We start from the raw sequence: 23,388 nt of genomic DNA, 5'->3' as shown, positions 1-23,388 counted from the left end.
ACTCCCAGTTGGGGAAGCTACTTCTTCTGTTTTAGGCCCTGCCCAGCCACTCCTGCAGTCAGGACACTCTTCAGATCATGTGGACAGGGTGATTAGCTTTATTCATCAGATTCCAGGGCAACTCAACTGGCATCATGCCCTTTCTTTGTTTCCACCTTGAAGGTTCAGCCTCCCATATTGAGACTTTCAGTGAAGTTTATCAGTCTTTCTGCAGATAGGTTTTAGAGTAGACTGGGAAATGTTTGTATGGTTGAGATCAGAGTTTGGAGAACAATGAGTGCTACTAAAGCCACAGAAAAGGGAGAGTTTTGCGGGTGGGTGGAAAAGAAACAGTGGCTCTCCCCATGCCCCCATTTTGATCCTGTTGGGCAGCCCTGAGGTAAGGCCCCTTGGTCATTGTGTGTGTATGTATCCAGGAGCATGTATCATCTGAGGTCTCACGTGCCTGGAAAGTGGCAGCACCAGAGCTGGCTGTCCAGTAGAGAGATGTAGAGATGACAACAGGCTGATCTGCTCACTTCCCCTGTGTTTCTTTTTAGTAGAGCCAAAGGACTTAAACCCAGGCATCTTAAGAAGGTGCCCTTAAGAGTGGTGCTAACAAGGAGCACAAGTGTGTGAGGGGATCTGTGAAGGCAAAAAAAAACAAAAAAAGGAAAAAAGGCCAAGCTTCTAGTGTGCACGTGGATGGTCTGTGACCTGGATCTTCTTAAGTGGTGGCCAGAGCCAAGTTCTGGGTGGGTGGGTGGGTGGTGTTTCCATAGGCTTTTGATGAAGAGAGAACCAGTGGTTGGCTCTGCTTATGGAGGGGATAATTAGTTGAGAATCTAAGGAGTTCTTGAAGGGTGATTGGTGACCTGGGTTTGAAACAGGACCCAGAATATGGTGCAGAGCAGCAGCCCTAGCGCCCTGACTTTGACAGAGCTCAGAGGCAAGAGGGAATGATTATAGCTAACTTTTATGGAGCCCTGACTATGTGCCATGCTGTCTTCTTGGCACTTGACTTGCTATTGCTCGTTGAATCGTGGCAACGGCAAATGAAGCAGGTACATTTATTATTTTCAGTTATAGGTGATTCCATGGAATCACCATGGGAGTTAGGTTTCGAACCCATGCAGTTATTCTGGAAGGGGCCCATAATGACCATTTTCTAGAACATTTTCATATCTTTTTCTTACTCCCTCTCCTTTTCTCTTTTCTCTGGCTGGCTGTGATTCTGTAATTCTTTCTGATTCATTCCAGCACAGTTTGCTGCTTTTCTGAAACAAAATATGCTGGTGAGGAAAGCTCTTCCTCCTGGCACCTCCTCCTGTCTTTTTGGTGAGTATTGCTTTTCCTTTCACCTTTTCATGCTCTGTTCTCTGCTTCTGTCCACTTTTCCCTCAGTTCCTTCCCCATTCTGTTTCTCATTTGTTTCTGGTTTCCTACTTTTCTTTTTCTGCCTTTTTGTCTTCAGTTCTTTTCTTGGCTGACTTCTTTTGCTTACTCCATAGTCTGCTTTTTCTCTGTACTTTCTGTTGGCCTCTCATGATTTTTCTTTTTTTTGTCTCTTGTGGTTCTTGGCTGTGCTTCTCCTATGTGTGCCTGTGGCCCATTGCCTGTGAACCTGAGTTTCCTTGTGTGTTTTTCTCCCTGTCTCTGGTTTCCTGCTTCCATCCTGGCTGCTACAAGCACATCAGCCACTTATAATAAGCATAAAACCTGTAGCTCTTCTCCCTTTTACTCTCCTTCCTATTCTGATTTTAGTCACTGCATTTGTCCCCTAAGTGGTCCTTCCAGCTGTTATTGCCCTGTGGTCCGGCGTAGCTCTCTGTGGCCCAGGCCAGGAGCCCCATCCCTGCCCGCCATCCTCATATACTACTGCTTTCCTCCTCACCCTTCCCCTGATTGCCTATGCTAAGAAGAGGGACTGGAGTGGGCTTCTGGTTTTAAAAAGAAGGGGATCTCTGAGGTGCCTGGGTGGCTCAGTTGGTTAAGTGTGTGATTCTTGATCTCAGCTCAGGTCTTGATCTCAGGGTCATGAGTTTAAGCCCTACATTGGGCTCCACGCTGGGTGGGAAGCCTACTTAAAATAAAAATAAATTTAAAAAAAAAGAAGGGGATCTCTGAGGAAACCTGAAGGATAACTTCAGAGTCCAGGAGGCTTGGCCATGTGCAGGATGAGTCTGTTTGATTCAGTGGAGGGGGAAGCTCATGTGCGAACAGTTGGCCTTTCTCTGTACTAGTGCAAATGACCTGGGGACTAGTTGTGACATGGACCACCATTGCCCTGTTACTTTTGGGCAGGAGCTATAAAGTTGTCTTGGCTGAGATGCTCCCTTGCCTAGTAGCCACTCAAAGCTACCCTTAATTCCTGGCAATAATCCTTCTTGTTGCCTTCATTTGGCAAGCAAATCTTCAACCTTGGGCGCTTAGGACAGAGTAGGACTCCGAGAGCCTTGTGAAAGTCTCTTTTTTTGAGAGGACTGGGTAGTGTGCTTCTCTGCTTCTTCTTTGTGGAATGTTCACTGTCCCCCAGCTGTATGATGTGAGGTTGGGCTTGAAAGAGGAAAATTATCACATTGTTTGAGTCCAGGAAGCACTGCTTATATTCACTATAGTGAGTCCTCTCTTTTTTGGTTGGCCTTCGCTAGGCAAGATCAGGGTGTCTTCTCGTTTCCTTTTTGTTTCTACCAACTCAGAGCTCCCTTCCTCCCTCAGAGCCTACTCCAGAACAGGGTAAGGGTTGGGCATGGAGCCATTCCCTGAGAGGACAAGATGGTGTCTACCACAGATGGGACCTGAGTGAGGTGGGACTGAATCATTGGCAATTGCCTTTGAGGTGTGACTTTGTATGTGACACACAGTCATGCCCTTGCTGCTACTGTCTGTCAGTGTCTCTCGGGCTTTTTTGGATTGTGGAAGACCTCACCTCAGCTCCATCTCTTAGTTCCCATTTCATCAGAACAAACGGAGGAGGCAGAGAAAGAGGATCTTAGGGTCCAGCTGAAGCGCCACCATCCTTCCAGTCCTCTTCCTGGCAGCAAGACCTCCAAGCGACCGAAGATTAAGGTGTCCCTTATCTCCCAAGGGGACACAGCTGGAGGGCCTTGTACTCCTTCCCAAGGAGGAGCTCCAGAAGGTGAGTGTCTCTTCGCCTGTCTAAATAAAAACCGAGCTCTCTCAGAGCACACATCATTGCTGCCTTGGTGGCTACTTGCTGGACATCTCAGCCTGTACTTCAGTGTAAGATGTGCCTGGAGCAGAGAAGACAGAAGGTAGCATGTGGGGCAAAAGTGGGCAGTGACCTGATCTGAACTAGAATAATCAGGAAGGCAGAATGAGGATCAGGGGGAGCATCCAGAGCATCATTATATTTTGTTCTCTATCAGTTTCAATTAAAGATAAAATATTCCGGCACCTGGCTGGTTCAGAGGAGCATGCAACTCTTGATCTCAGGGTCCTGAGTTTGAGCCCCACATGGAAGGTATAGCGATTACTTAAAATCTTTAGGAAAAAAATATAATAAAATATTACAAAAAGTTTAGAAAATGGAAGAAAAAATACCTCCAGCTCTCCCTATTCTACTGTTCTACTTATTCGTCATTTTTCTTCTTCCAGTCTTTGTTCATAGTATTTTGGATTTAGCCTGGGCTGTGAAACCCTGAAAGGGGCCAAGCAGGACTGACCAGTGGCCTTGGGGTTTTCTGTTTTGCAGTTGCGGGAGGGAAGCCCATCACCATGACGCTGGGGCAGACTTCAGCAGGGCCCAAGGAGCTCACAGGGCTTCTCACCACTACCAAGTGAGTCTGTTTCTTAGCTTTTCTGGCTCTGAACCTTTCTTTTTACCTTTTCTCTGGTCCATTTAGTGCTTTGGAAAGATGATAGTCTGGGTTCTGTCAGTTTTGGGAATGTGACTTTTTTCTCAGTGGGATCTTTGCCCTTTTGGTGGGGGTGGGGGGTGGGGGGCGGTGCCGTGGGGCGGGGAGGGGATCAGTTCAATTTTTTTTTACTGAAAATGTGCAAAGCTTCCCATAGCTCTTGCTTTAAGGTTTGAAATCTTTATTTTAGGCCTGACTTTCAGAAGGATTAGAGACCAGATTCAGAAAGTGGAACAAAGAAAACTATAGGTTCTAGTGTCTAGAAAGCCTTGCTGGGCCCTACAACCCTCCCTGTGTTGCTGGGGTCTGCTGCCCTCCAACCTTTGAATAACGGAGCTCCTGTCTTCGTCTCCAGGTCAAATGCTTCTGAAGGGGGAGTCTCAGCCAGCCCAGCCTCCTCAGTCTCCAGCAGCACTGCACCCAGTGCCTTGCATACACTCCAGAGCCGCCTAGTGGCCACCTCTGCTGGCAGCTCCCTCCCAGGTATCTGGTAGCCCAGCATTTCCCGCCTCCCAGCAAAATCTCCTTTCAGCTGCTGCTGGAGGTGGTCCTAGGAAAGCAGCTGAATCTGGAGGATTCTCCTCTGGGTTGCAGGCTTTCATAGAGGCTTGATGTGAAGTTAGAATTAGCTTTAAAGTGGGAGAGTTCTTGGTCTTAATATCTACAGTGAGTAAAGAGCCCAGTCTGCAGGTGGGGTCTTTTGTACTATAAGGAGGAGAAATAGCTGGTGGGAAATGTATGTATTGTGTTCACTGTGGTGTTCTTAAACACATCTGATTGCAGAAAATTGGAGATTGTGCTGTGCTAGCATTAGCAAGATGAGGCACCTTTCTGCCTCTGCTTGTCTCCTCACTTTCACCACCCCACCCAACATGGGAAGGCTGGTTGCCTGAGTCCAGCAGGGCCAAGGCTGTGCAGGTGTCCTCCTTCAGGAGGACCTCCCTCTTTGCTTTGTGGCCACTGGGCTGTGTGTAGTGAAGTGTAAATCAGGTATTTGGAATTCTTTTGGCTTAAGAAGCTGTCCCCTTCCCAGGAAGGGATGGAATTTAGATTTCTGAAGTGGGATTCCAACTTTCTGGTTTTCCTAAAATTGTCCAAGATGTTGGACAGGTAGTTTAGAGCAGGTTGGGATATGCAGAGCAAATCCAAGGCAGTATGTCTAGAATAGTAGCTTTCCTCATGTGGGCATGCAGTGTGCATGCCTGGGGAGTCCTTCCTGGCATCTTTCTGAGAGCCCTGGAAATGTCCCAGGGAAAGAGCATTGGTATTTTAGTTGGTTGTTGAAGATGGATGGGTGTGGCTGCTCTTGGGATGAGGGCTTGAGCCTATATTGACATTTGTTATATCCTCTCCTAGGGGCTACATCAGCCAGCAGCCTCCTTCAAGGTCTCAGCTTCAGCTTGCAGGATATCAGCAGCAAGACCTCTGGCCTCCCAGCAAATCCCTCCCCAGGGCCAGCCCCACAGGTGCACATCTGCCTTCTGCTGGGTTGGGCAGGTGTGGGGAGGAGGCATTCTCAGTTTAGTTGGTTTTGACAGGGAAACTGGGTCTGGAATCTGGGTCAAGACAGCCTTCTGACTTCACCCTGGGAACTACCAGAGGTTAAGGCTCCATCACTTACTGTGTGATCTTGGGCAAGTTTTTTGATCTCTCTGTGTCTTCGTTTCCTTGTCTGTAAAATTAGGATAATAGTATCTCTCTCAAAGGGTTGTTTTGAGGATTAAGTAAGCTAGTATATGGAAAATGCCTGGAAGAGTACCTTGCATGTAGTAGGTGCTCAGTGGATGGTAGCCTTTAATGCTATGGGCCCTCCATACTCGAACATTGCTTTTGGGCAATAGCTTCTGATCACCTGGGCTTGTGTGTCCCACAGGCCACCAGTGTGAAGTTGCCCACCCCCATGCAGAGCCTGGGTGCCATCACCACGGGCACCAGCACCATTGTACGTACCATTCCTGTGGCCACCACTCTCTCCTCCTTGGGTGCCACTCCTGGTGGGAAGCCCACAGCCATCCACCAGCTGCTGACCAATGGGGGCCTCGCTAAGTTGGCAAGCAGCCTCCCTGGCCTGGCTCAGATCTCTAACCAAGCATCAGGTGAGTCTCTCATGACAGCCGTGGGGACTCTTAGATATGGGATCTTTCCCCAGGACCTTCCCATCTCACATGGGCAAGGCATGTTGTTGAACCCAACTCACCAGGGTCCTGGCATTGACCCCCCAAGGATTCAGTTGTGTGAGACCAGCCCCCAGAGAGGTCAAAAGAACACAGCTGTTTCCTGCTGCCTTTCAGACTGACTGATAGAGCGTAGATAACCCAGCTGGGGAAACTGAGGTGGGAGGCCGAGGGGGTGGTGTGTGATGTGAAGAAACTCTCCAGGAGAAGAAAATGGAGGCTATGACCAAAAACAACCTTCCCCCCATCTCTGTCAGGCTTGAAGGTCCCTACCACCATTACTCTGACACTGCGTGGCCAGCCCAGCCGAATCACTACACTGAGCCCCATGGGCTCAGGAGCAGCCCCGTCAGATGAGCCCAACTCCCAGGCGCTGCCCTCCAGCTCACAGGTGAGTCTGCCTGGAAAGACTGAGGACGCAGGCTCCGGTATTGGGAAGTTTGGGGCCGACTGACTGGCTTATCAGAGTAGCTGCCAGTGCACTGGACTTGTAGGCAGACCATGGTCAAATCCAGACCTAGGGGGTTCTAGCTTTGTAATATTGAGCAAGTTGTGGACTTCTTTGAGTCTCCTCTTCCATGGCACCCCCTGGATTATTTTGGGATTAAACATGGAACTATGTTCAGGTGTGTAGCAGTGCTCAGTAAGTAAGTTTTGTTTGCTTTCCCTCTCCATTCCTTTTCTCTTCCCATTCTTGGTTTCATCATTCACAGGTTGTGGTAGAGGCGAGTTAGTTGATTAACAACCTTACTTTGACCAGTTTTCCAACATTGTGCTGTTCCAGCTCTTGGCATTCATTTCATCTTTTTAGGACACACTAGATTTCTATAGCTCTTACCCACAAGTCACCAGCAGTTCCTTGTAGCTGATCGGATTTCTGTTGTAACCTTGTCACGTAAAATGTTTCTAATCTTAAGTCATGATCTGAGAGCTACCTAGAGATCAGAGGCAAAAGAAAAAAAATAGCTGGAGTCCAGTGTTGAGTGTGATTTCCTTCAAGTGTGCACTGACCCTTTCAGCCTTGGCCTTCCCTCGTGGGAGCGAGGGTGCTATGCAGGCTGCCATGACAGAAAGCCAGGCCCTGTTCCCGTCATTCCCACTACACCAGCCCTGCCCAGGAAGTGGGGGGGGGGGGGGGGGGGCCCTATTGGCACTTGACAGCTTCCAACTGTTCTAGATGATCTTCTGCCTCCTCCTTTTTAAATTTTTTTTTTCAACGTTTTTTATTTATTTTTGGGACAGAGAGAGACAGAGCATGAACGGGGGAGGGGCAGAGAGAGAGAGAGACACAGAATCGGAAACAGGCTTCAGGCTCCGAGCCATCAGCCCAGAGCCTGACGCGGGGCTCGAACTCACGGACCGTGAGATCGTGACCTGGCTGAAGTCGGACGCTTAACCGACTGCGCCACCCAGGCGCCCCTGCCTCCTCCTTTTTAGAGGAAAATACTGCACAGAGATTGTAACCTGGCATTCATTGGGATCATAGTTACCGCCCCCGCCCCCCGCCTTTTTGGCAGAAAAATGGAGGTGTTTTTATTTCTTTTTTTGTTAATTCCTTATTTTTTCAATTACAGAAATGTGCTTATTTTAAATAATTCAAACATTACAGAAATAATTACAGAAGTAATTTAGAAAGTGAAAATTTCCCATGATACCACTCTCAGAGATGATAACCCACTAACAGCTTGGTATGCATTCTCCTAGATTTTTCTTGCTATACAAAGTATATTATCTTATTTTACTTTTTTGACAAAAATGGGATCACAGAATATGGACTATTTTGTAACTGGCCTTTGTTTACAACACATGTTGTGACATGCTTCCCTGTGGGTTACATAGAGACTTATCTACTTCTTGTTAGTTGCTACCTCATGTTTCACTAGGTGGATGTACGAAAGTGTATTTCACCACCTCCTGTTAGAGAGTTGGGCTGTTTTGTTTTTGATACAGAAAAAAATGGTTCAGTGAACACCCTCGCTCCTGAGTTTTGCGTGCCTCTGGGAGCTTTCTACAGTCTAGAGATCAATAGTGGAGAGTTGTGCATCTGACACCTGGCTAGCTGCTGGCTAATTGTCTTTCGGAGGTTCTGCTGGTTACAGTTCAAACCACAACGATGAGAATACCTATTTTCCTATGCCTTTATCATTTATGGAAATCAGTATTTTCAATTTAATTTATTAATTTGATGAGTGAAGTGAAATGGTTTTTTTTTTATTTTTTTCTTTTTCTTTTAGTATTATTTTTTAAAAATTTACATGCAAGTTAGTTAGCATATAGTGCAACAATGATTTCAGGAGCAGATTTCTTAATGCCCCTTACTCATTTAGCCCAACCCCCCTCCCACAACCCCTCCAATAACCCTCTATTTGTTCTCCATATTTAAGAGTCTCTTATGTTTCGTCCCCCTTCCTGTTTTTATATTTTTTGCTTCCCTTCCCTTGTGTTCATCTGTTCTGTGTCTTAAAGTCCTCATATGAGTGAAGTCGTATGATACTTGTCTTTCTCTAATTTCCCTTAGCATGATACCCTCTAGTGCCATCCACATAATTGCAAATGGCAAGATTTCATTATTTTTGATTGCTGAGTAATACTCCATTGCATATGTGTATGTATGTGTGTATATACATGTATATATGTATGTGTATATGTATATACATATATATGTATATATACACGTATGTATATGTGTATATATGTATATATACACATATATGTGTGTACATATATGTACATACACGCACACACACACACCACATATTTATCCATTCATCTATTTATAGCAGCTTTATACATTCAGATGTTTCCTTTATCTATTTAAAAAATTTTTAAAAATATTTATTATTGAGAGAGAGAGAGACAGAGCATGAGCAGGGGAGGGGCAGAGAGAGAGGGAGACATAGAATCCAAAGCAGGCTCCAGGCCCTGAGCTGTAAGACGCAGAGCCCAACGCGGGGCTCAAACCCACAAACCCCGAGATCCTGACCTGAGCTGAAGTCGGACACTGGATCCATCTAGTCACTCCAGTCCTTTGTCTATTATACAAGTTGTATATACTTCAGTCAACTGCTTTTTTTTTTTTCTTTCTGTTGAAGTATTAAGTGCTTGTTTTTTGATACTTGTTTTGGGATCTTTTATGATACATTAAAAATTTTTACATAGTGAGGCTACCTGCTTGGCTCAGTGGGTTGAGCGTCTGACTTTAGCTCAGGTCATGATCTCATGGTTTGTGAGTTCAAGCCCCACATCAGTCTTGCTGCTATCAGCACAGAGCCCACTTCAGAACCTCTGTCTCCCTCTCTCTCTCTCTCCCTGTGAACCTGCCCCATTGACTCATGCTCTGTCTCTCTCAAAAATAAACATTAAGAAAGTGGTTTTTTTACATAGCAAAATCTTCAAATCTTTCCCTTTATAGCTCCAAGGTTTTGTGTCTTAAGAAAGCTCTTCCCATTGCAAGAATATAATCTGTCTGTGTTTTTTTTATATATATTTTTTTTTAATTGTAAAATACATATGTACAGTTTATCATTTTGCCCTATTTTAGGCTTTAGGCTTGCTGTTCAGTGGCATTAGTATATTTACATTGCTGTGCAACCATCACCACAATTCAGGTCTAGAACTTTCCATTATCCTATACTGAAACTCTGTGTTTTCTTATAATGCATTTGTTTGTTTACCTTTAGTTTTTCAGTCCATTTGGAATTTATTTTTCTATGCTAAGGTAAGGATCTAACTTTATTGAAGAATCCATTATCCTTTCTTTCTATCCATTTGAAACCTGCTGCTCTCACATTCTCGATTACTACATACACCTGGGCCTTTTTGTACCTGTGACCCATCTGTTCTCACACTAGCTTTATGAAATTGTTTAATAATGCAGGTCTTCCAGTTAATGAAGTGTCCAGAATGTTTATAATTTGCTACTGTTACTCTTTTCCTTTTTCTTGATAAATAATGGGTTTTGAATTTTGTTCATTGCCATTTTGGAATCACATGAGATGAATGAGCATACACATTTCCTCTGAGTTAGTTAAAATGATGAATTACTTTAATAGATTTCCTAATGTCAGATTATCTAAATTCTATATTCAGTAGCTTGTTCAATACGTCCCATTATTTTTTTGCATATGTCCCAGTTTATTTGTATTGTGCACATGTAGGAAACGAGACCCTATCAAAAGAGAACAAAAAAAATAATAAAATAAAGAAGCCAAGTGTTTCAGAGGAAAAGCATGTCCACTCTTTTGATTTGCTTTTATTTTACTTAGGATTTTGGCCTCTGTGTTTATTAGTGAGATAGGCCTATAGTTTTCTTCCCATCCATCCCTGCTTTTACGTGTGTGCTTTCCTTGTCCAGTTGTATGAAGGGGTAAATCTATCCTTATAGAATGAGACGGAAGCATGTTTTTCTCCTATTGTTTTTTTTTTTTAATTTTTTTTAATGTTTATTTTTGAGAGAGACAGAGCACAAGCAGGGGAGGGCAGAGAGAGAGGAGACACAGAATCCAAAGTAGGCTCCAGGCTCTGAGCTGTCTGCATAGAGCTGGATGTGGGGCTCAAACCCATGAACCATGAGATCATGACTTGAGCTGAAGTCAGATGCTTAACCAGCTGAGCCACCCAGGCACCCTTCTCCTATTCTAAAAACATTTATATTGCACAGAAATTATGAGTTCCTTGATAGTGTGATGCAAATTATCTATAAAACCATTTGGGTCTATTATCAGGCAGTCTTAACGTTTGTTGATAATCATATTGATGCCCAACTAGAATGCATATCCCCACTATGTGATACCTCTTTCTCTCTTAGTGGTCCTCTTCAGCTTGCTGCAGCCTGGGGGAGCTAGTTAGTGGTAAGAAGAGGCTAGATAGAGCTTATTGAGAATCGTTTTCCATGGCTAAATTGAAGCACAGAATAAAGATCAAGATCTGACTTCTACCTGATAGCATTAACTTGAGAGCTTAGTTTTTATCTCAGAAAAATGAGTGTATAATTACTAGGAGGGTTCTAGTGGTTCTCTTCTTACAGAGAAAGGGCACATTATTAGATTAAGACTTGCTGACTTGAAAACTTCTAATGATTACCTCAGTGTTCACACTGCCAGACCATGTGATATCAGGGAAAGCAGTGGGCTGTGGGTCAGGTGCTCTGTCTTTAGCCAGCTGTGTGGTCCTGGGCAAATCACCTAACTTCTCTGGGTTTTGGTTTTCTTATGTGGTCTAGTAGGCCTAAATTAGTGATTATTGTGATAGGATTGATTAATAGGGGCTGTCTCAGAATCTCCTCAGACTGGGAAATTGAATTTTAAAAGGTTGAGAAATCACCCATTTATGATGTTTATGAGACAATTGGAAATTTGAACACTGGGTAATTGTTGATATTAAGGAATTATTAACCCTTTAATATGTGATAATGGTGTTTACATTTGAAAAAAGAATCCTTTTTTAACATTTATTTATTTATTTATTTATTTATTTATTTTTAACGTTTTATTTATTTTTGAGACAGAGAGAGACAGAGCATGAATGGGGGAGGGGCAGAGAGAGAGGGAGACACAGAATCGGAAGCAGGCTCCAGGCTCTGAGCCATCAGCCCAGAGCCCAACTCGGGGCTCGAACTCACAGACCACGAGATCGTGACCTGAGCTGAAGTCGGACATTTAACCGACTGAGCCACCCAGGCGCCCCAACATTTATTTATTTTTGAGACAGAGAGAGACAGAGCATGAATGGGGGAGGGTCAGAGAGAGAGGGAGACACAGAATCTGAAACAGGCTGCAGGCTCTGAGCTGTCAGCACAGAGCCTGACGCAGGGCTGAAACTCACGGACCGTGAGATCATGACCTGAGCCGAAGTCGGACACTTAACCGAAGGAGCCACCCAGGCGCCCCAAATATAATCCTTTTTTAATTTTGAGTTACATAATATGATATTTATGGATAGGCTGAAAAAGAAAAAGATTATAAACACTGGCTAGACTTTTCTAAGGTCTTTGCAAACAATTATCTGTTTTATTTCTGGCACCGATAAATATTTATTGTGTTTCTTTTATGGAACTGGACTCTTATGTCCTCTTTTTTTTTTTTATTTTTTTAGGTTAGTTGGGGGGAGGGAGGGGGAGGGGGGAGAGAGAGAGAGAGAGAGAGAGAGAGAGAGAGAGAGAGAGAGAGAGAGAGAAACGAACTGGGGCGGGGGGGGGGAGCAGAAAGGGGGTCAGAAGATCTCAAGCAGGCTCCATGCTGACAGCAGACAGCCCTATAAGGGGCTCAATCTCACGAACCATGAAATAACGACCTGAGCCAAAGTTGGGCACTTAACTGTCTGAGCCACCCAAGCACCCATACTTTTATATACTGTTTACAGCTGAAAAGCTGTCAGAGGAAGAGGAGGGACAGAGACTCTGTTGTGCCTTGCCTCAGAGTCCTGAGAATGGACTCCTTGCCTGTGGTTACAAGGTCTTTCTCCTCTCTAGCCACATGGTGGTCTGCCCAGCCAGGGGGCATCCCTGCAACTCTCTCAGTAGGCCCTGGGAGAGCAGACCCTCTAATCAGGACTGAGTAATCCTCTGTGCACAGCCTTGCCTTTGGGCAGGGTGAGCAAATGTAGGCAGATTCTTTTAAGTTTTGATTGTCAAACCCTTCTTCGTTTCCCCTCTCCTGTGCCCTCCCATTTTCCCCTTTTTTTCTGCATTCTTATAAACCTCTTAGGAATTTTCCAAAAGTGAAATCTAGAAAAGTGAGAAAAACCCTGGTGAAAAAAAAGTCAACTGTTTCTACTTTGCTTTTTTCTTCCTAAGCTACAGGGCTCAAGAAATTGTGGCATCCTCCATACCAACTGAAAATGGATAAGACCTAAAAAACTGATATTGTCAGAACAGTCATGGAAAACTTCCTTATCTCTATCACCCTTAACAATTTACCCTTTCCTTTTCCCTGCATTCTCTTTCTGCCCTTATGCATAACAATAAGAGCAAACCTTTGTAGTTGAACACCTATTATACTCAAGGTGCTTTATGCAGATTGTCTGGTTTAATCTCATAACATCCCTGGGGAGTAGAGACTGTCCTTGTGTCTTACAGATGAGGAAGAGGAGATTTAGCATTCATCACTTGCCCTAAAAAGTGAGGTGGGTCTCTTAACTGCAGAGTCCACATTCTGGTAACCACTTGGCTGCTAGAACACATACTCTTGTACATCCAGCTTTTTCCCCATTGAGAATGACTTCTTTGAAATAAATTCTCAGGGTCTGAGGGTGTGTTAACCTGGCAAAGTTTTGACTCTTGTTCCCTCCCTCTTCTGCCATAGCGCCTACCTCCAGCACCCTGAAGATGCCGTGTGATATACCTTCCTTCACCAAGCTGGTGATGGCTGCTGCACAGTGAGCCCTGGGTGCACACATGCTGTCCTGCTGAGCTATCCACTTGTCTGAAGACTTCTTAAGACTGCCATTTTTGCCTCCCTGCCAACTGTCTTCAGAATGGGCCTCTGGGTCTTATGAAACCATTAGGCTAGGTGATATGGCGCCAGCAGAGGAAACATCGTCCTCTGGCATCTATGGGTCTCATTCCCGGAATCCCCAGGTTCCTGAGCAGATTTGGCCATGCATGGATCAGAGGCACTTCTCCAGCATTCGCTGTGACTTGACCCAAGTAGCAGTGTTGGACTGCTCACTGCATTTAATAAAGGAGTTCCTTTTGGAAGTCTGTGCTACCCCCATGCCAAGTTGGGAGGAGACAGCCACATGGTCTGGGGCCATTCAGGAGTTAGGATTGAGAGCCCTTTGCTGAGGACAGGGGTCATCCTGGCCCACCAACACTTGTGCCGTACCAGAGGGCTGGTTTTGGACGTCACTGTTACTTTTACTGAGCAGCCATGGGCGAGCACATCTCTGTCTTACGAACCACATCAGATACTGAGTTAGCCTGCTGAGACTTGGGAACTCCTAAATTCAAACCCATGATAGATCAAAGAGGACTAGGCTGTCATCTTTCAGTCCCTTTGGCCACTATAGATGGCGGGGGCGGCAGTTGGCCAGTAGGTGAAAGCTGGCCCCTTTCTTGTTTTCATCATGCTTCGGGCAGTTCCTGTGTGCAGAAAACCTGCAGGTCCAGAAAGACTGAAAAAGAGGAATGGAACAAATGAAGTGGCTTGAAGGATATGCCAGTAAGTCCTGTGGAGAAAATGATAGGGGCTTCAGGTTTTGCACCTAGTACCTAAGGAACTGTTGATTCGACATGGAGTTGAGAAGAAGGATTTTCCAAGTCACAGGGAAGAAACCCCAACCCCTGAAATTTCTATCTCCAGTGCTTGGAAGTGAAATAGGGATAACTGGCTAAGTTAACATCTTGGCCTGGCTTCCCAGGAAGCTTAAGCATCAAGATAATGAAGGCAGTACTTTAGTGTTTCTGTTTCCATTCTATGCCACTTCTTGTCTTCTTGCTTAGTAGTGGGAAGGTTACTGGCATTGACTCTACTGTGTGAGGCTCTTGGTACTAGCCTGAGTCCTGGAGAATGATCACTGAAGACGGGAGTTCTGAGCCCCTCCTTATGTCCTCACAATACTTGTATGCCAAGGTAGTTTTAGATTTGGCATCATACCTGTCCTCCAGATCAGGCTCTCAACCTTCTGTACTCTAGAAAATTTCTAGCCAAGGTGTCAATAAATAGAGCAACCCAGATGTGACTCCGACTCTGTTCAGTATCAGTAGGCAGGAGGGTGCACAGCATGCCATTGCCGTGGTCCAGCGTCCTGACCCATGGTGCAGCATATATCCAAACCAGGTCCCCTGTATTTAGTCCAGCAGCCTCACCTGCCAGTCTGACTGGCAGCCAGGAGGGAGTACAGTGTGTAGGAGTCTGAGACAAAGCAAAAAGGAGTGCTGTGGGCAAGGAGGGGGCATGTGTGATAGGTGTGCAGAGAGCCTCTTGAACAACCAGGCCTCCCTCCCCGACCTCCTGCAGAGCTGGTCTCAGCAGTGATTTGCATAATATTAGGCTTCATTCTTGGATTAGTTGGTAGGTAACTGCTTTTGGAAATTTATTTAAGTAAGTTTGAGGAAGATATGAAATCTCAAAGAGGCATCCATGGGTCAGGGGTTTGGTAACTTTAAAGGCAAGATAACATGCCAGTAGGAACCAAGGGCAGTAAGACTGTGTGAGACTACCGGAAACTTTTAGGAATCATTTAGGACAGGCAAAGGGTGCTGAACAATCCATTCATGACTTAGAAGTACAGCCTAGACAATGCTGGAGGGGTTGCTCCTGAAAGATGCTTGCCCAGTGTGTGCTGGGACCAAAGGAAAAACTAACGTATTGTCCTGCATCTGTGTAAACCCTCGTATGCTTCCCATGGATGACTTCCTGAGGCTTTGGTTGTACACCTTGAAGAAAAGCCAAACCTGGGAAGGGGAGTTGTAAGAACATTTCACCTTGGAGTTACAGACTAAAGGGGGAGGTGGTTGAACTAAGGGAGTCATGTTCTTCACACTTCTGCACCCACTCTTCTCGAAATGTGAAAAGAAGCTTTCCTCCATCTATCACGTATCAGACCTAGAGTCCTTAACCTCAGAAGGCAATACTACTGGCTGAGAATGTAGAAGGATCAAGAAGGCTTTAGTTCAATTCTTGACATTCAACATGACAGGTGCATGTTGATGCCTGATGGAAGATGTCCTTGTGCTTTAAGAAGAGGTCACTGATGGAGATCTTCTACCTGTTCTTGGCCCCACCACTAGAATAATCTTGGGCTGGGTGGGTTATAGAATTGAGGCACTGTCACGGTTCATTCTTATATTAGTAAAAACAAAAATAAAAGCAACTTTGGATTTCTTCAACTTGTTTTCAGTTGACTTCTCATATTTATTCTGATGACCACTCAGTGAAGTGGCACAGAAAATAAAAGCCAAGATAGTGTGGTAATGCCAGAGATCATCTCATGGATGCCTGGTGCCATGAGTACCGTACTTTGTACTGTACCATGGGTACCGTAATTCCCTTTTTACATGTGAGGAAATAGGCACAGAGAAGTCACAGCAGGAAGTGGCAGAAGTAGGACTAGAATCCATGCAGTCTGCCACCACTGTCTGTTCTCTGCACTGTTCTGGGGTTCTGAGATGGGACGCAGAAATGGACATTAGCCCAGGAGGTGAGATGATGGCTTTGCCTTCCTGTGGTCCTTTCCTGTTAACTTCCCATCAGGCCTGAAGTGATTCCTGCGGCTGTGGTGGGCTCTTGGCTGGGTCAGAATCAGTAGGTAGGGTCCTTGCCTTGGGTCCTGAGAGTGTGAAATCTCTTTGAACATTCTATACCTCTGTCCCCTCCCATAAGTAAAGACAGGAATGAATGAATGAATGAATTCCAACCTCCAGATTATTTGTGAACTTGTACCCATGAGGACCTTCCTTCCTGTTCCTGAATTCCAGGTCCCTCCACTTAGCATTGGAACCCTTATGGGTAGAAGCCATGGTTCTGGTAGTCTACATGAAGTGTCCTAGTGCACGTGGGCTCATCTTGCTACCATCCTGTGTAGAGACAGGGTGCATTCTTTCCCTTCCAACTTTGGTCTCGCTGACTTGAGTGAGTCAAATGAAGTGAGAGATGAAGATTAAATTATTTAAATGATAGCCATCTTAAATTTCAGGAGCATAGGAATGGGGTCATAGCAAATTATAATGCAGAAACATGTTCATTACCTTTTTATGGTCCTTTCTAACACATGTTTTAGTCAGGATCAATGGTTGCAAGAAGCAGGAATCATTCACCCCCATGAATTCTAAAACAGCATATTGTTTCAATAGGCACTGTCACAGACAGGGAGCCTGACAGTTATTGCTACTTGCTTTGTAACCTCAACTGACGTGCTCCTGCCAGGGGCTGTTTTTGATCCTGCTGCCACAGGACTTTGCTGATGTGGACCCCTCTGTGGATGGTTGGTCCCTGTCTTTTGGATCACATTCTGAATGTGGTGTGCTTAGTGGCTCAGCCTACCTTCATACCTGTCCCTAACTCTGTTCCTAGGCCACCTCCTTTCTTGCCTCAGTGACTTCATCCTCCCTTGTATGCCAGCTCTTCACAGTGCTGTGACCTGTGCCAGGGATGCCGTTCCCATTGCTCCTTTCTTTATCCTCTGGGATTCAGCTCACATGCATTACCTCATTGACACCAGGCAGTTAGCTCTTCTGACTGCTCCTGGCTATGACTTGCTACCTCCAAAACCTTGGATTACACTGGGTTGGGCTGCATTTGATCCACTTGCAGATCAACCTCTCCCAGGCTTGGCCTAGAGGGACTCAAGGTCAGAGTCATATCATCGTCCTCTAGCTTAGTGTCTGTTTACTGGTGGGAGCCTAGTAAACGCTGGAGGATGAGTGGCTATGAGCCATCAGCCCAGCCCTGCCTTCCCTCCCCCTGCACGGAAGTCCCCAGACTCAAGTCATAGATGCCATTTGCTCGTCTCACAGGGGACATCAGGAGAAAGAGGAGAAGGCCCTTCTCCAAATTCACGCTGAATAGTGTAGCTCACCCCAGGGGCCAAAATGCCATTTGGAACCCAAATGTGGGAAATAGCATCTTTTTTTTTTTTTTTTTAACTTATTTATTATCGAGAGAGAGAGTGAACATGCACAAGCTGGGGAGAGGCAGACAGAGAGGGAGACACGGGATCCGAAGCAGATTCCAGACTTCAAACTGTCAGCACAGAGCCCAACGCAGGCCTTGCAACCACAGACCCACAGATCGTGAGATCATGACCTGAGCCGAAGTCAGACACCCAACCGACTGAGCTACCTAGGGTCCCCTAGGAAATGGGATCTTTAATCAGCCCTCTTCCAGCCAACCTTATACCACCATGGTTGCAGCCCTCCCACCTGTAGTTTTCTGCACTTAAACACAGTTTGCCTTCCTCTCTTCCTCTTCCTCCATCCCTTTTCATTCCTTCTCCCCACTCCCCCACTATGTAATAATTACCTTTTTCACTCAGCACTCAGGCATATCAGTTGTTTCCATCTCCAACCCCTGGAGTTGGATGAGAGCCAAATCAATGTTCCCATTTCACAGATGAAGAATTAATTCAAGGTTAGGACCAGGGAGGCCTTCCATGTAGGGAGTGTGGAGGCAGCCTGAATCCCTGCTTCTGTCCCATGAGGGACACCAGGAAGGACCTTGTGAAAGGCGGGGTGGCTCAGTCATCAGAGAGGGAACAGTCCAATGTCAAGATGAGGGGCAAGGAGGATCCTGGGCAGGTTAGGAGTGGGCCCAAACTCTGTGACTGATCTCTACCCTAGGACACCTCAAAGGGGAGAGAGCACTGCATGAAAGCCATGGGAACCATTTGGTTACTCCCTTAAATTGGGAGGTGGGGGCAGGGCAAGTGAGCCCAGTTGCTGAGGGTGGGAGGACATGATAGGGTAGAGAAGGGGCCAGCAAAGAGAAGAGGGAGGAAATGGCACATGGAGCCCCACTTTCCCATAGAGCCACCCATGCGCACGCTGGTACAAACATGGAAAGAGATGGTACCAGAGGGGAAGTGCCTGGCGTTCAGCACACAGTGTGTGTTAGCACCCTAGGGGTGGGGCTCCATGAGAAAGTGCTCAGTCCCCAGCCTCCAGTCTGACTTGGCAATAACAAATCTCAAGCTGAGCTTGGGTTGGGCCAGTCTTGGCCCGTTCTTCCCCATGGCAGAAGGTGGAGAGGTGGGGAGTCCCTAGGAGTGACTCTAGGAGGGTGAAAGAGACAGCATCAAGAAGGGAGGCATGGAGCAGGGGGCCATGGAGGGCAGGGACACATGAGGAGCCACCTTGTAGGGGTCCAAGCAGCACACACTTGGTTTGAGTTCTCTGTTTCTCTGTGGGTTTCTGAGAGCAGCTGGTGTTTTCAGAAAAGGAAAGAGGGCTGGAGATACACCAGGGAGATCGGTTCCAGTATCCATCCAACCTATTGTCCCCCAGGCCGCCTCCCTCCACCTGACACGTTCTCCATCTCCCACCCCAACATCTGCATGGCTCCTAGATGCCTCCCTCCCGGGACATTAGTGACTCCTAGGCTTTGACCTCCATTTTTGAAGACTTTTAATAGAGGGAAAGCATCCCTGTCTATGATATGAGAGGGTTGCACTTGGATTAAAACTCCAAAGGGAATTGGGGAGAGGGGATTTGGTCCCATTCATCAGAACCTATACCTAAAGTCTAGAAGTTCATGGGTGAGGTGATGAGTGGAGAAGTAGTTCCAGCTTCTTCTGTCCCTGCAGCAGGGAGGTGCATGTATATTCGTTGTTCTGAGGTAGCCAGGGCTGGAGACACACAGGGTACAGGTGGTGCATATTTGGGACCCTACTGACCTCTAAGTAGCCCTTTGGAAACTTTGAAGGCTATGCCTCCCCCTCCCCCAACCTAGATTAGAAAACTTGTTGCTTTCCCAGGTTACAGTTAGGAGATTAGAGTAGAAAATGCAGATTGGGTCTGCATAAGTATTTTAGGAATTTGTCCTAAAAGCAGTTACCAAAGAATGACTTCCCCTGTGGACAGAAGGGCCAACCACTGCCCCCTCACCCACCAAAAAACCCTAATTCATGCCAGGTATACGTCTTGTGCCTGGAGGACCCAGGCCAGTGGATGGGTTAGCCCAGGTGGTTTCAGAGACTGATCACAGGCATACTGAGCAGAACAAAGGGATGGAGGTGGGCAAGGTGGCTTTGGTCCTGGGAGAGGGCTATGAGAGTCAGTCCTGGTGACTCTGAGGCCCCTGTCCTCACCTGGGGTCCTGTCCTGGCAGGGTAGCAGCTACCACAGGTTCCAAGGCCAGGGAAGGGTACTTGGGGCTGAGGGAAGCTAGTGGGGGTGGGGTGGGGGGAGCCCAAGCTGAGCTAGGAGCCTGACCTGGATGAAGTAACTTCCAAGGTGGAAGATCTCCTTGTTGTTCCAGGGGAGAGCTGGGCTGGGCCCTTAGTGCCTTGGGTGAGACCTCAAGGATCACAGAAGGGGTGCTGAAGGCCAGAGAGGAGCAGGGGTCTCCTGGGGATCCAGACAAGCTGCCCTTCCTGTAACCCAGAGAAGTTCTGCCTTGAAGGACACCTCAGGGCCCCAGGAACAATGTGGAAGGATGGTGTCCCAGATGGTTCCCCACTGTGTCCCCTGAGTTTCCCTTCATCTTGGGCACTCACTTTGACCCCCAAGGCCAGATGGACCCAAAGACATTGGGTTTTCCTTAGAACAGCTGGGGCAAGCTTGTATTTCCAAAAAGAAGTTTATTAGCATTGAAAGGGACAAATGAGATAAGAGAAAATGCAGAGGCCCAATCTCTAAAGCAAGATCTGTGCTCTCACAGTCATCACACTCTGGCCCGTGGACTGGGCAGCTGTGTAGCCCTTTGGGGTGGAGCTGACACAGGCTCTGCCTGTCTCCACCTGCCATAGTGCTCTTTTCCTGTGCTCTGGGGACATCATCCAGGATACACTGCTCTGTAAGGTCAAAACCCTTTTCTTTCCTGTCACCCAACTGGTTCCTGCAGATGTCCAGTTGGGTGAGGCGCCCTGAGCTGGCAATAGTCCGGGGAGTGACCTCATCCCTCCAGGTCGGATCCTGGCCGTCCTTACTTCCATGGCACTGTAAACCCCCTGTCCTGAGAGGGGCCTTATGACTCCAGTGAGACCTCCGCCTGCAGCTTCTCTGTAGCCTTTGCCTTCCTAGAGGCCTCCCGGTACCTAGCAGAAGGCTGGTAGGAACTTTCATCGCTGGCTGAGCCCTGCCAGCTCTGGCTGAGGCCCAGCAGGGCCCGGCCCTGCCGGAGGAAGTTGGGGCTTGAGAAGCAGTAGAGCACAGGGTCCAGGACACTGTTGAGGTAGGTGAAGGCCAGGGAGCCGTGGAAGAGCTGGGAGCAGATGTTGAGGATGTGGCAGGCATGCAGGCGAAAAGCCACCATGGAAGCCATGCCAAGGATGACACTGGGCAGGAAGCAGATGATGTAGACAGCCACCACCACGGCCAGCATGCGCACGGCCCTCCGCGGGCCTGTCTGCCCACCCAGGCTGCGGCGCCGGATGGTGAGCCCGATGCTCACGATGGCAAAGAGGATGAGTGCCAGCGGCAGGAAGAATTCCAATACGAACAGTGCCTGGTGCCAGCGGAGTGAGGCCGAGGTGTTCTTGCCCAGCTGGTAACTGAGGCAGGAGTGGTTAGTATGGGCAGTCAGGAGCAGGTGTCCGTTGAGGAGCAGGATGCCCCCCCACAGTCCCCCGGCCACTCTGGCAGCTGCCCACACAGAAGCCCGGCTCAGCATGTGGTGGGGCCGCACCACCTTCAGGTAGCGGTTGAGTGCGATGGCCGTGAGGAAGACCACGCTGGCCGAGCGGTTGGTGGACAGCATGAAGAGGTTGACTTTACAGACAGTGGCCCCGAAGCGCCAGATCTCGCGCAGGAAGTAGTAGTCCACACGAAGGGGCAGGTTGATGATCAGGAGAAAGTCGGCAATGACCAGGCTGACCAGGAACACTGTGTTGGACGTCCAGGGCCGCGTGTGGAAGCAGAAGATGAAGAGTGCCAAGCTGTTCCCCAGAAGGCCCAGGACAAACTCCACACCCAGGGCTGGTGCCAGGAAGGCAGATACTCTGGGGGAGGAGGCTGGGTGGCAGGGAGCCAAGGCCTCTCCAGGTGACCCCCAGTCTGTGGTGAAGGCAGAGGGAGAGGAGGAGAGGGAAGGAGGGAGGGAGGCAGGAAGAGTAGAGGGAGGGAGAGAAAGGAGGGGAGAAGAAGAGCTCAGGTTATGAGATTCCATGGGCTGCTTAGGCCACGGACCTGAGAGAAGTTTCCAGTCTTTCTACCCCTGCAAGAGTGTTCAGGGCAGAGTGGAATGATGCTCACTATTAGCCGGCCACCACGATGACTCAATATCCTGGGGTTTTCATCAGCATCCTTGCAGCCACTGAGAAACACCCAGCGTTCCTGTTTGTAGCCTCCCCCCACCCCTGCAGCCCTCCCTCCTCCCTCCCTGCCCTACATCGAGTGACCTGGCCACATTGTCTCTGAAGGGGGGTGGGGGGAGTCTATGCTGCCCTGGGCAGGGGAGGAGAGCAAGGCTCAGCAGTGGGGTGATGGAAGCCCAAGAGGACCCTGAAGTGGGAGGAAGGCCCAGCTGGGGTAAGGTGGGGAAAAGCGTTCATAGCCCCGAGGGATCAGACATTTGCTTGCCTGAAGGCTGGAGCTGGTCCTGGCACCCATAGCTCAGGATCATGCAGGCCACCTTGGACATCAGCCCCCACCCCATTACATACAGACTGGGCGGTTGTGTCCCTGCCCTCACCAGTTCTGGTGGCAAGGGAGTGTGGTGCCAACAGAACATTGTTCCAGGCGAGCGCAGTGGGCAGTCCAGTCAATACCTTGACTGTAGTGCTCATGGCCTCGTGGAATAAGCCTGTTGTGCCCTGCCAGCTTGCTGTCGTTACTCCCAGGTTCCCGATGGTCCAGAGTCCATGTACAGGATGAAATACCTCCCACAGGCAGAGGGTTCCCTGCCAATTTCCACTGCCATGGCCTGGGACCTGGATGTTTCTCCCCCAGACAGAACAATCCTTAGAGCCTTCCAGATTCCCTGTCCACTGTCTACCCCACTCCATCCCTACCCAGCATTCACTACAGAGAGAGGAGTGGAGGCTGGGGCTGTCTTCAGACAAGGTGCAAGTCCTGCTCCTCCACTGCGTGGTGTTCTCAGGAGGCCATGGGGCCAGGCCTGTGCATGGACACGAGGGTCTCAAGCTCCTGATAACCTGGGACAGCACCAAAGGAGGCTGCGGTTCCAGGCTGCAGAACCTGACACCCCCTTCGCCAGCGGGCTGGGGTCAGCAGAGTGCCACGTGTGCCAACTCTGCCAAGGCCTCTGGGTTTTGGGCACAGTGGCCATTGGTCTCTTTCTCTCTCAGAGCCTCCAGGCCTCTCCCCTGTCCTGGGCTCCCAACTGGCCAAGGCTGAGGGAGACAGGCTGCGACCGCAGAGTGCAGGGTGGTAAGCCCACCAGCCTGAGCTTTGAATGCAGACAGGCCTTGCTTGGAAACAGAGCTGCTGGTTTCCCAAACCTCTCTGAGCTTCCTAGAGTATGGTGAGGATTCAATGAGATAATGTATGTAAAAACTTCTAGGGAATTCCCTAGCGCAGAGCTAACGTTCAGAAAAACATCTAATTTTTATCATTTGTTTGGATTATCTGCCCTGGGCACCAGGGACAAACTCGTTTTCTCATGGCCACTTGGCCCTGCACAGGGGGCCTCCCTGGGACATTCCCGTGTTCTCCCTTCATTTCCCGCACAGAGCAATGCCCTGCTGCAGCCCAAGTTCGCGCCAGCCTCTGCCTTCACATCCTGGACTGTCACCCAGTGACC

General features: G+C 47.9%; 2 protein-coding genes across 11 annotated transcripts in view; one reads left to right on the top strand and one right to left on the bottom strand.

The window, feature by feature from the left end:
* KANSL3 (KAT8 regulatory NSL complex subunit 3) overlaps positions 1 to 15,860 on the top strand; it is a 42,766-nt gene extending 26,906 nt beyond the window's left edge. For 6 of the 10 annotated variants that reach the window (XM_058684297.1, XM_058684302.1, XM_058684303.1 and 3 more), the window contains 9 exons: positions 1,240 to 1,317; positions 2,927 to 3,118; positions 3,695 to 3,779; positions 4,213 to 4,340; positions 5,214 to 5,323; positions 5,731 to 5,953; positions 6,289 to 6,422; positions 13,107 to 13,153; positions 13,333 to 15,860. In XM_058684297.1, coding sequence (XP_058540280.1) covers positions 1,240 to 1,317; positions 2,927 to 3,118; positions 3,695 to 3,779; positions 4,213 to 4,340; positions 5,214 to 5,323; positions 5,731 to 5,953; positions 6,289 to 6,422; positions 13,107 to 13,145 — 989 coding nt within the window. In that variant the 3' untranslated portion in view covers positions 13,146 to 13,153; positions 13,333 to 15,860. Of the gene's footprint in view, positions 1 to 1,239; positions 1,318 to 2,926; positions 3,119 to 3,694; positions 3,780 to 4,212; positions 4,341 to 5,213; positions 5,324 to 5,730; positions 5,954 to 6,288; positions 6,423 to 13,106; positions 13,154 to 13,332 lie in introns of those variants that run through there. The other 4 variants (XM_058684298.1, XM_058684299.1, XM_058684300.1 and 1 more) reach the window with 4 other exon arrangements.
* Positions 15,861 to 20,246: 4,386 nt separating this feature from the next.
* OXER1 (oxoeicosanoid receptor 1) lies at positions 20,247 to 23,357 on the bottom strand. Its single transcript, XM_058684311.1, has one exon. It carries the CDS (start codon positions 21,790 to 21,792, stop codon positions 20,653 to 20,655), a length of 1,140 nt encoding a protein of 379 aa, XP_058540294.1. The 5' UTR covers positions 21,793 to 23,357; the 3' UTR covers positions 20,247 to 20,652.
* Between the last annotated feature and the right edge of the window lie 31 nt (positions 23,358 to 23,388).

The sequence above is a fragment of the Neofelis nebulosa genome, chromosome 9 (genome assembly GCF_028018385.1).
Source record: "Neofelis nebulosa isolate mNeoNeb1 chromosome 9, mNeoNeb1.pri, whole genome shotgun sequence".
NCBI lineage: Eukaryota > Metazoa > Chordata > Mammalia > Carnivora > Felidae > Neofelis > Neofelis nebulosa.
The sequence above is the reverse complement of the archived record's forward strand: the minus strand, read 5'-3'. Positions and strand labels throughout refer to the sequence as shown.

Bases quoted from the DNA above. Each gene is read 5' to 3' on its own strand.
- OXER1 (XM_058684311.1), bottom strand. From the start codon at position 21,792: ATGGAATCTCATAACCTGAGCTCTTCTTCTCCCCTCCTTTCTCTCCCT.